This window comes from Bombina bombina, chromosome 4, assembly GCF_027579735.1.
Source record: "Bombina bombina isolate aBomBom1 chromosome 4, aBomBom1.pri, whole genome shotgun sequence".
Taxonomy (NCBI): Eukaryota; Metazoa; Chordata; class Amphibia; order Anura; family Bombinatoridae; genus Bombina; species Bombina bombina.
The window spans coordinates 796970637-796982686 of record NC_069502.1 but is presented as its reverse complement, the minus strand read 5'-3'; the positions used below and the strand labels follow the sequence as shown (position 1 = coordinate 796982686).

At 40.9% G+C, this 12050-nt stretch overlaps 1 protein-coding gene across 1 annotated transcript in view; it reads left to right on the top strand.

Annotated features, from left to right (window-relative positions):
* The first annotated feature begins 4852 nt into the window (after positions 1–4852).
* The window catches only part of LOC128657870 (gastrula zinc finger protein XlCGF57.1-like), a 44430-nt gene continuing 37232 nt past the window's right edge, over positions 4853–12050 (top strand). The window contains exon 1 of the mRNA XM_053712299.1: positions 4853–4999. Coding sequence (XP_053568274.1) covers positions 4853–4999 — 147 coding nt within the window. The remainder of the gene's footprint in view (positions 5000–12050) is intronic.

Genomic DNA, 12050 nt, shown 5'->3' with positions numbered 1-12050 from the left:
TTTCCTCTTACAACCAACGGCCTGCATTGTACCAGTGACCACTGCGGCGGCCTTCTGATTTGATGCCTTGGAAGAGTCTCTTAAGACTGAGACTCCTTTAGAGGAAATTTTTGATAGAATTAAGGCTCTTAAACTGGCTAATTCTTTTATTACGGATGCCGCTTTTCAGATTGCTAAATTGGCGGCTAAGAATGCCGGATTTGCCATTCTAGAGCGTTATGGTTAAAATCTTGGTCTCCTGATGTGTCATTTAAGTCAAAGCTTTTGGCTATTCCTTTCAAAGGAAAAACCCTATTCGGGCCTGACTTGAAAGAAATCATTTCTGACATTACGGGAGGTAAGGGTCATCTCCTACCTCAGGATAAAACAGCTAAACTGAGGGGTAAACAAAATAATTTTCGTTCCTTTCAGAACTTCAAAGGAGTCCCCTCTTCTTCCTCTTCGTCCGCTAAACAGGAAGGGAATTTTGCGCAGGCCAAGTCCGTCTGGAGACCCAACCAGGTTTGGAACAAGGGTAAGCAACCCAAGAAGCCCGCTGCTGCTACCAAGACAGCATGAAGGGGTGGCCCCCGATCCGGGACCGGATCTAGTAGGGAGCAGACTTTCTCTCTTTGCCCAGGTTTGGGTAAGGGATGTTCAGGACCCGTGGACACTGGAAATTGTGTCCCAAGGGTATCAACTGGAATTCAAAACTTCGCTCCCAAGGGGGAGATTTCTTCTTTCACGATTGTATGTAGACCAGATAAAAAGAGAGGCGTTCTTACGTTGTGTAAAAGACCTCTCTACTATGGGAGTAATTTCTCCCGTTCCAATACTGGAACAGGGGCAGGGGTTTTACTCAAATCTTTTCGTGGTTCCCAAAAAAGAGGGCACGTTTCGACCTATTTTAGATCTAAAAAGTCTAAACAAATTTCTCAGAGTCCCATCCTTCAAGATGGAGACTATTCAAACAATTCTGCCATTGATCCAGGAGGGTCAATATATGACTACCGTGGACTTGAAGGATGAATATCTTCATATTCCTATCCACAAGGATCATCACCAGTTCCTAAGGTTTGCCTTCCTGGACAAACATTTTCAGTTTGTGGCTCTTCCCTTCGGGTTGGCCACAGCACCCAGGATCTTCACGAAGGTTCTAGGGGTCCTCAGGCTGCGGGGCATTGCAGTGGCGCCTTATCTGGACGATATTCTGATCCAGGCGTCGTCCTACCATCTGACAAAATCTCATACAGACATGGTGCTGTCCTTTCTGAGGACTCAAGGGTGGAAGGTGAATCTAGAAAAGAGTTCACTAATTCCATAGACAAGAGTTCCCTTCTTGGGAACTCTAATAGATTCTATATCTATGAAAATTGTCTTGACAGAGGTCAGAAAGTCAAAGATTCTGAATACATGCCGAGCCCTTCAGTCCACTCCTCAGCCATCAGTGGCTCAATGCATGGAGGTAATAGGATTGATGGTGGCGGCAATGGACATCATTCTGTTTGCTCGTTTTCATCTCAGACCGCTACAACTGAGCATGCTCAGGCAGTGGAATGGAGATTATGCAAATTTGTCTCCTCAGATAGATCTGGACCAGGAGACAAGAGACTCTCTTCTTTGGTGGTTGTCACCGGATCATCTGTCCCAAGGGGCGTGCTTCCACAGACCTTCATGGGTGATTGTGACAACGGACGCCAGTCTACTAGGCTGGGGTGCAGTTTGGAATTCCCTGAAGGCTCAGGGTGTGTGGACTCAGTCGGAGTCTCTACTTCTAATCAATATTCTGGAATTAAGAGCAATATTCAATGCGATTCAGGCTTGGCCTCAGTTGGCCTTGGCCAAATTCATCCGTTTTCAGTCGGACAACATCACGGCTGTGGCTTACATCAATCATCAGGGAGGAACAAGGAGTTCCTTAGCGATGACAGAAGTATCCAAGATAATTCGATGGGCGGAGGATCACTCTTGTTATCTGTCAGCGATCTACATCCCAGGAGTGGACAACTGGGAAGCTGACTTTTTAAGCAGATGTTTCATCTGGGGGAGTGGGAACTTCATCCGGAGGTTTTTTCCACTCTGATTCTCAGGTGGGGCAGAGCGGAATTAGATCTGATGGCGTCTCGTCAGAATGCCAAGCTCCCAAGATACGGATCCAGGTCAAGAGATCCTCAGGCCGAACTGATAGATGCCTTGGCAGTGCCTTGGTCGTTCAACCTAGCTTATGTGTTTCCGCTGTTTGCTCTCCTTCCCCAGGTGATTGCTCGGATCAAACAGGAGAGGGCTTTGGTTATTCTGATCGCGCCTGCGTGGCCTCACAGGACTTGGTATGCGGATCTAGTGGACATGTCCTCTCTGGCGCTGTGGAAGCTTCCATTGAGGCAGGACCTGCTCATTCAGGGACCCTTCCAACATCCAAATCTAGTTTCTCTGCAGCTGACTGCTTGAAGATTGAACGCTTGATTTTATCTAAGCGGGGGTTCTCTGATTTGGTCATTGATACTTTGATTCAGGCACGTAAGCCTGTCATTAGAAAGATTTACCATAAGATATGGCGTAAATATCTTTATTGGTGTGAATCCAAGGGCTACTCATGGAGTAGAGTTAGGATTCCCAGAATTTTATCTTTTCTCCAAGAAGGATTGGAGAAGGGGTTATCAGCTAGTTCCTTAAAGGGACAAATTTCTGCTTTGTCGATTTTACTACACAATTGTTTGGCAGATGTTCCAGACGTTCAGTCTTTTTGTCAGGCTCTGACCAGAATCAGGCCTGTTTTTAGACCAATTGCTCCACCCTGGAGTTTGAATTTAGTTGTTAAGGTTCTTCAAGGGGTACCGTTTGAACCCATGCATTCCATAGATATTAAGTTGTTATCTTGGAAAGTTTTGTTTTTGGTTGTTATTTCTTCTGCTCGTAAAGTTTCTGAGCTTTCAGCGTTACAATGTGACTCTCCTTATCTCATTTTTCATTCTGATAAGGTGGTTTTACGTACCAAACCTGGTTTTCTTCCTAAGGTTGTTTCTAATAAGAATATTAATCAGGAAATTGTTGTTCCTTCATTGTGTCCTAATCCTTCTTCTAAGAAGGAGCGTTTGTTGCATAACTTGGACGTGGTCCGTGCCCTGAAGTTTTACTGAAGTTTTACTTACAGGCGACTAAAGATTTTCATCAACCATCTTCTTTATTTATTGTTTTTTCTGGAAAGCGTAGGGGTCAGAAAGCTACAGCTACCTCTCTTTCTTTTTGGCTGAAGAGTATCATCCATCTGGCATATGAGACTGCTGGATAGCAGCCTCCTGAAAGAATTACGGCTCATTCCACTAGGGCTGTGGCTTCCTCATGGGCATTTAAAAACAATTCTTCTGTTGAACAGATTTGCAAGGCTGCAACTTGGTCGTCTCTTCACACTTTTTCCAAATTTTACAAATTTGACACTTTTGCTTCATCTGAGGCTGGTTTTGGGAGAAAGGTTCTTCAAGCAGTGGTGCCTTCTGTTTAGGTTTCTGTCTTGTCCCTCCCTTTCATCCGTGTCCTATAGTCCATGAGACCCACCCTATTTTTTGGTGGTTATGATTTTTTTGTATAAAAGCACATTTTTTCCAGTTCCCCTTTTTGTATGCTTTTTTTTACTCCTTTTTACACCTCACTACTTAGTATACTACTTTTTACACCTCACTACTATACGTTAAACTAAGGTATGTTAGTGGTGGGAGGTGTATTTATAGGCATTTTGAGGTTTGTGAAACTTTGCCCCATCCTGGGTGGAATGTATATCCCGTACGTCACTAGCTCATGGACTCTTGCCACTATGAAAGAAATGAGTTTATCAGGCAAGTCCTTACATAAATTATATATATATATATATATATATATATATATGGCGATAAACCTGCCCAGAGGGCAGTCTATTTCAAATTACTGAGAAAATTAACGAAATTATCAAAAATAAAAAAATGTAAACCTAATCTAATACCCCTATAAAAATAACACCCCCAAATAAAACCACCCCCTAATCTAACAATGAACTACCAATAGCCATTAAAAGTGCCTTTGTAGGGCATCTCCCTAAGTTAAACATTGCCCTTAAAAGGACAATTAGCTCTTTTACAGCCTATTAAAAAAATAGAAAGTCCCTAATTTAAAAAAAAAAAAAAATCTAAGTCTAAATAGTTAGTCACAGTTCCTGAAGCGTGGGGACATCTATCTTCACCCGGAGGGAAGGTGGCACGGAGAGTAGGTGACCGGGGAGCATCCTCTTCATGCGGTCACCACCGCATATTGAATATTGAATGCAAGGTACCCAATTTTGGTACCTTGCATTCCTATTGGCTGAAATTTTGAAATCAGCCAATAGGATTTCAGTAGCTTTCATTCTATTGGCTGATTTCAAAATTTCAGCCAATACTAGTATTTCTTTCTAATGGCACGGTGAGTCTACGGATCATCATAATTACTATTGGGAATATCACTCCTGGCCTGCAGGAGGAGGCAAAAGAGGACCACAGCCGGGGGGCGTGTCCTACCATCGACCAAGATGGCTGCTTTCACCATGGGCTGTGCTTTAGTGCAATCAAATTCGCTGTTTATTGCCTAATCAACATATAGTTTATGGCTTCTCTGAGTGGTATTATATACCTGAACATTTGAGGAATAGATCTACATGTTTCTCTTCCGTGACAATTCAGCCCAGCAGACCATATTAGAGGAGGTGCGCAGCGGAGGCCTTATTGCGGCCTGGACCTTCATCTACCCCTCCCTCAGTACCTGTTTAAGGTTATAAGTACACAGATACTAATGCTGTTCTAAACCTTTGCTTCGAGAAAAGACATTTGGAAGCACATTCAGTACTAAAGTGGAGTATACTCATCCCGATATGACAATGGAGGATCTACTAAATACTTTATTGCAAACCCTATCGGACTGTGAGAAAAATATCTGTGCCATGCTACAGGAGACATCTATTCCCAAGCTGCGACCTAGGTGTGTAGAGGAGATCGGTTCTGAGACCCATGCTCCTGATGTAAGTCCCGAGTCATGCTCGACTCTGACACAGCACTTTGGTAAGCTAATGTCTCCACCAGACTCGGATCATCGCAAATTCCAGGGTACGGAAGAGGGATGCGCCCCCTTTTTGCCCCGGTCCGGTGATAAACATTGCATGGTTGGGCGGCGAGAGTACTTTGAACCCCAACAACAGGAGAGTCAGAGATGCTGGGAGAGTGCACCCTTGACAGGCATGGAAATCCTATATGCTACAAACTTGACTATCTCAAAAAGATGTGACTATACCCCAAAGCGAATCTCAGCCACTGTGGTGGCCATGTGGGAACTAATAGTGCCGGACCATAAATTTACTGTGTGGAATAGCTATTGTGAAGAGGCGGCTTGGGCGACGGCTGACTACAGTAACGACCCACCACGGAGGTGCTTTATTCTCGAGAGGAGTAAATATGCCATGTTTGCAAGAGGAAACTTTGAACCCCCATTGAGACTCATTCTTTGGTACTATGATGTGGGGTGAGATAACTGTTATCTAGCAAACAGAGACTTTTCTGTCCCGTGAGCTGGGCATTGAATAGATTTTGTTTGTGACTTTCCCCAGCTAGTTACAAGACCCATATAGTTATGAAAATAGTTTCTTTCTTTTTCTTAAGTTTTTTTTAAATGTAACCAATCTGGACTCTTATCAGTAATGCCTTTACCCTATAATACACATGATGATTTTTATAGTCGGATTCACTGTGTTCTTACTGCAACAGGAGGTTAACAATGGCCTAGATTTAGAGTTGGGCGGTAGCCGTCAAAACCAGCGTTAGAGGCTCCTAACGCTGGTTTTGGGCTACCGCCGGTATTTGGAGTCAGTCAGGAAAGGGTCTAACACGACTTTTCCATACCGCAAATCCCCTTACGTCATTTGCGTATCCTATCTTTTCAATGGGATCTTTCTAACGCCGGTATTTAGAGTCGTGGCTGAAGTGAGCGTTAGAAATCTAACGACAAAACTCCAGCCGCAGAAAAAAGTCAGTAGTTAAGAGCTTTCTGGGCTAACGCCGGTTTATAAAGCTCTTAACTACTGTGCTCTAAAGTACACTAACACCCATAAACTACCTATGTACCCCTAAACCGAGGTCCCCCCACATCGCCGCCACTCGATTAAAATTTTTTAACCCCTAATCTGCCGACCGCCACCTACGTTATACTTATGTACCCCTAATCTGCTGCCCCTAACACCGCCGACCCCTATATTATATTTATTAACCCCTAACCTGCCCCCCACAACGTCGCCGCCAGCTACCTACAATAATTAACCCCTAATCTGCCGACCGCAAAGCGCCGCCACCTACGTTATCCTTATGTACCCCTAATCTGCTGCCCCTAACACCGCCGACCCCTATATTATATTTATTAAAGGGACAGTATACACTCATTTTCATATAACTGCATGTAATAGACACTACTATAAAGAATAATATGCACAGATACTGATATAAAAATCCAGTATAAAACTGTTTAAAAACTTACTTAGAAGCTGTCAGTTTGGCTCTGTTGAAAAGGTAGCTGGAAAGCCCACTGCAAGTGACAAATAAGACACTCCCCCCCCTCCCCCTTCTTTTGCATATGAAAAGACCCTTTACTCAAACAGGAGCAAGCTGGAGTGGGTAGTCGAGCGTATTCACATAAAACTTTGGGGCTTGGTTAGGAGTCTGAAAATCAGAGCAATGTTATTTAAAAATAAGCAAAACTATACATTAATTTAAAAAAAAAACTTTATGGGCTATATAAATAGATTATCTACAAAACATTTATGCAAAGAAAAAATGAGTGTATAATGTCCCTTTAACCCCTAATCTGCCCCCCTCAACGTCGCCTCCACCTGCCTACACTTATTAACCTCTAATCTGCCGAGCGGACCGCACCGCTACTATAATAAAGTTATTAACCCCTAATCCGCCTCACTCCCGCCTCAATAACCCTATAATAAATAGTATTAACCCCTAATCTGCCCTCCCTAACATCGCCGACACCTAACTTCAATTATTAACCCCTAATCTGCCAACCGAATCTCGCCGCTACTGTAATAAATGGATTAACCCCTAAAGCTAAGTCTAACCCTAACACTAACACCCCCCTAAGTTAAATATAATTTTTATCTAACGAAATAAATTAACTCTTATTAAATAAATTATTCCTATTTAAAGCTAAATACTTACCTGTAAAATAAACTATAATTATATTATAGCTATTTTAGGATTTATATTTATTTTACAGGTAACTTTGTATTTATTTTAACCAGGTACAATAGCTATTAAATAGTTAAGAACTATTTAATAGCTAAAATAGTTAAAATAATTACAAAATTACCTGTAAAATAAATCCTAACACTACACTATCAATAAATTAATTAAATACAATACCTACAATTATCTACAATTAAACCTAACACTACACTATCAATAAATTAATTAAATACAATATCTACAAATAAATACAATGAAATTAACTAACTAAAGTACAAAAAATAAAAAAGAACTAAGTTACAAAAAATAAAAAAATATTTACAAACATTAGAAAAATATTACAACAATTTTAAACTAATTACACCTACTCTAAGCCCCCTAATAAAATAACAAAGACCCCCAAAATAAAAAAATGCCCTACCCTATTCTAAATTAAATAAGTTCAAAGCTCTTTTACCTTACCAGCCCTGAAAAGGGCCCTTTGCGGGGCATGCCCCAAAGAATTCAGCTCTTTTGCCTGTAAAAAAAAACATACAATACCCCCCCCCCCCCAACATTACAACCCACCACCCACATACCCCTAATCTAACCCAAACCCCCCTTAAATAAACCTAACACTAAGCCCCTGAAGATCTCCCTAACTTGTCTTCACCTCACCGGGTCCCGATCTGTCCAGAAGAGCCTCCGATGTCTTGATCCAAGCCCAAGCGGGGGGCTGAAGAGTGACGTCCATCCTCGGGCTGAAGTCTGGATCCAAGCGGCGGCTGAAGAACTCCATCATCGGGCTGAAGTCGGAAGTCCATCATCGGGATGAAGTCTTCTATCAAGCCGCATCTTCAATCTTCTTTCTTCCGGAGCGGATGCTTGGGCTTGGATCAAGACATCGGAGGCTCTTCTGGACAGATCGGGACCCGGTGAGGTGAAGACAAGGTAGGGAGATCTTCAGGGGCTTAGTGTTAGGTTAATTTAAGGGGGGTTTGGGTTAGATTAGGGGTATGTGGGTGGTGGGTTGTAATGTTGGGGGGGGGTATTGTATGTTTTTTTTTTACAGGCAAAAGAGCTGAATTCTTTGGGGCATGCCCCGCAAAGGGCCCTTTTCAGGGCTGGTAAGGTAAAAGAGCTTTGAACTTATTTAATTTAGAATAGGGTAGGGCATTTTTTATTTTGGGGGTCTTTGTTATTTTATTAGGGGGCTTAGAGTAGTAGTAATTAGTTTAAAATTGTTGTAATATTTTTCTAATGTTTGTAAATATTATTTTATTTTTTGTAACTTAGTTCTTTTTTATTTTTTGTACTTTAGTTAGTTTATTTAATTGTATTTATTTGTAGGTATTTTATTTAATTAATTTATTGATAGTGTAGTGTTAGGTTTAATTGTAGATAATTGTAGGTATTTTATTTAATTAATTTATTGATAGTGTAGTGTTAGGTTTAATTGTAACTTAGGTTAGGATTTATTTTACAGGTAATTTTGTAATTATTTTAACTATTTTAGCTATTAAATAGTTCTTAACTATTTAATAGCTATTGTACCTGGTTAAAATAAATACAAAGTTGCCTGTAAAATAAATATTAATCCTAAAATAGCTATAATATAATTATGATTTATATTGTAGCTATATTAGGGTTTATTTTACAGGTAAGTATTTAGCTTTAAATAGGAATAATTTATTTAATAAGAGTTAATTTATTTCGTTAGATAAAAATTATATTTAATTTAGGGGGGTGTTAGTGTTAGGGTTAGACTTAGCTTTAGGGGTTAATCCATTTATTACAGTAGCGGCGAGATTCGGTCGGCAGATTAGGGGTTAATAATTGAAGTTAGGTGTCGGCGATGTTAGGGAGGGCAGATTAGGGGTTAATACTATTTATTATAGGGTTATTGAGGCGGGAGTGAGGCGGATTAGGGGTTAATAACTTTATTATAGTAGCGGTGCGGTCCGCTCGGCAGATTAGGGGTTAATAAGTGTAGGCAGGTGGAGGCGACGTTGTGGGGGGCAGATTAGGGGTTAATAAATATAATATAGGGGTCAGCGATGTTAGGGGCAGCAGATTAGGGGTACACAGGGATAATGTAGGTAGCGGCGGTTTACGGAGCGGCAGATTAGGGGTTAATAATAATATGCAGGTGTCAGCGATAGCGGGGGCGGCAGATTAGGGGTTTATAAGTGTAAGGTTAAGGGTGTTTAGACTCGGGGTACATGTTAGGGTGTTTAGGTGCAGACGTAGGAAGTGTTTCCCCATAGCAAACAATGGGGCTGCGTTAGGAGCTGAACGCGTTTTTTTTTCAGCTCAAACTGCCCCATTATTTTCTATGGGGATATCGTGCACGAGCACGTTTTTGAAGCTGGCCGCGTCCGTAAGCACCGCTGGTATCTAGAGTTGCAGTGGCGTTAAATTATGCTCTACGCTCCCTTTTTGGAGCCTAACGCACTGAAAACCCAGCCATTCTGTGAACTCTAAATACCAGCGGTATTTAAAAGGTGCAGGGAAAATAAAGCATGCGTTAGCTACGCGGGTCGTTACCGACAAAACTCTAAATCTAGGCAAATGTTATGTGAACGTTATAACAAACAGAACACATCCTCTAGCCTAGGGTTTTTTTTTTTTGTTTTTTTTTTTCGGTTTTTTTCATTACTGTAGTTAACTGTTTTATATGTATTAGTTTATAATAATAAGGTGTTAACAGCTACTACGATCTTGGTTGTTATAGGACCTCACATAAGTTGATACGGAGCCTCATTTCAATCTAGACATATTTCATAGTGACACCCTTAGTTTTAACTGTTTGCAGCCTGTCTGCTTCCTAAATCCTGCAAATATTTATAGGGTTTTAGGCTTTTTTAATATCACACTACCATTTTCTTTGTTAGTAATGGTTATGTATGTTTAGAGCGCTTTATGTGCTGTGGCTTTGTTTTATATGCTCCACTACTATGCAAAAGATCCAGTAGAGATCCTACACTAATGTATTTCATCTTTAGATTCCTACAATTTATAGATGAGCGCTTGACCATAGTTACAGCTGATAACTCCCCTCTAGTGATGTCGCGAATAGTTCGCCGGCGAATAGTTCCCGGCGAACATAGCATGTTCGCGTTCGCCGCGAAGGGCGAACATATGCGATGTTCGGTCCGCCCCCTATTCGTCATCATTGAGTAAACTTTGACCCTGTACCTCACAGTCAGCAGACACATTCCAGCCAATCAGCAGCAGACCCTCCCTCCCAGACCCTCCCACCTCCTGGACAGCATCCATTTTAGATTCATTCGGAAGCTGCATTCTTAGTGAGAGGAGGGACAGTGTAGCTGCTGCTGATTTAATAGGGAAATTGATAGCTAGGCTAGTGTATTCAGTGTCCACTACAGTCCTGAAGGACTCATCTGATCTCTGCTGTAAGGACAGCACCCCAAAAAGCCCTTTTTAGGGCTAGAACATCAGTCTGCTTTTTTTTTTTTTTTCCTGTGTAATCTAATTGCAGTTGCCTGCCTGCCAGCGTGTGTGTCAGTCTCACAGCGTATACTGTTCCCACTTGCCCAGTGCCACCACTCATATCTGGTGTAACAGTAGTGTACATTTAAAAAAAACAACACTTTTTTGACTGTGAAATAATAGCAGTCAGTTTCCTTCACACGTGTGCGTTTCAGTGCCTGCCAGGGCACAGTGTCACCCCAGTGTAACTCATATCTGGTGTATATGAAATAAAAGGAAGAAAAGACAGGCGCACAAGGCACAATTCAAGTGTAGAGTTTTTATTATGAATAATAGACACACAGTTAGAAACACTTACTAGATTAAAAACAAAATGTGCATTGAGAGCATATGCTCCTGGGATTATCGCAGCACCTGTGGCACCGGGAATTTGATGTTCTTCTCCTCTCCGTTCACAATGAGAGCAATTGGGCGGCGGTGTTCCGGATCCTGTCACCCAAAACTCTAGTGACACTGGTAGCCAACAGTACTTTATAAATGCTTTCCCATAAAGTCTTTGTTTGGTTTTAGATGCCTGACGCGTTTCCCCCGACTCCGGTCGGGCTTTTTCAAAGGCAGAGTAGATTTAAACAGGCGCCTGTTTGTTTTAAAGGCGTGTTAACCAATCAGGTTAGAGGTGTGCGCTCTTTGTCCAATCGTTACTGGAAGGTGTGAGCGCATATCGGAAAGTCCCGGATTGGGGTTAAAAGCTCGTGTGTTATACTCCATTAGGTGCAATCACTATGCTTAATGCAGAGTTTCATGTGGAGGACATATCGAATATTAAACACAGAAAACAACCATGATACATACATGTAAGGCATATACAGAGAACGGACAAACAGACCTAAAGTATTCTCATTTGTTACAACCACAGATATATTGTATAATAAAACATATTATAAGGCTAAAATACGGGTATGCATTGTGTGTTTAAAATACTATCTCTGGGACCCCTAATTATCACATTGAGGGTTATAAACGATCTTTCATAAGTTTTATTAGTGTATATAACTGATATATAGCCCTGATGAGGATTTCTATACTGAGCCTAAACTTGAACATATAAACTTATAATAAAAATTGACGTTATGAAGGATAGGGTAAAAAAATAAAAATTTAAAAACTTGTAGAGTTCTGTCCTTATTAATTTTAATTTTAGAATGACTTTAAAGTTATATGTAGATTGGGAAATTTAAATATATAAATAGAGGATTGTTAACTGGATGACTATTCTTTTCTAAACGTATAGACAAGATTATTTATGTTTTTAATTTTTTAATTTTTGATTGTTATATATATACTTATAGCAAATGATTCCATAGATTTTGTTTAAGGGAATAACGTTGCTGTATAGAAAAG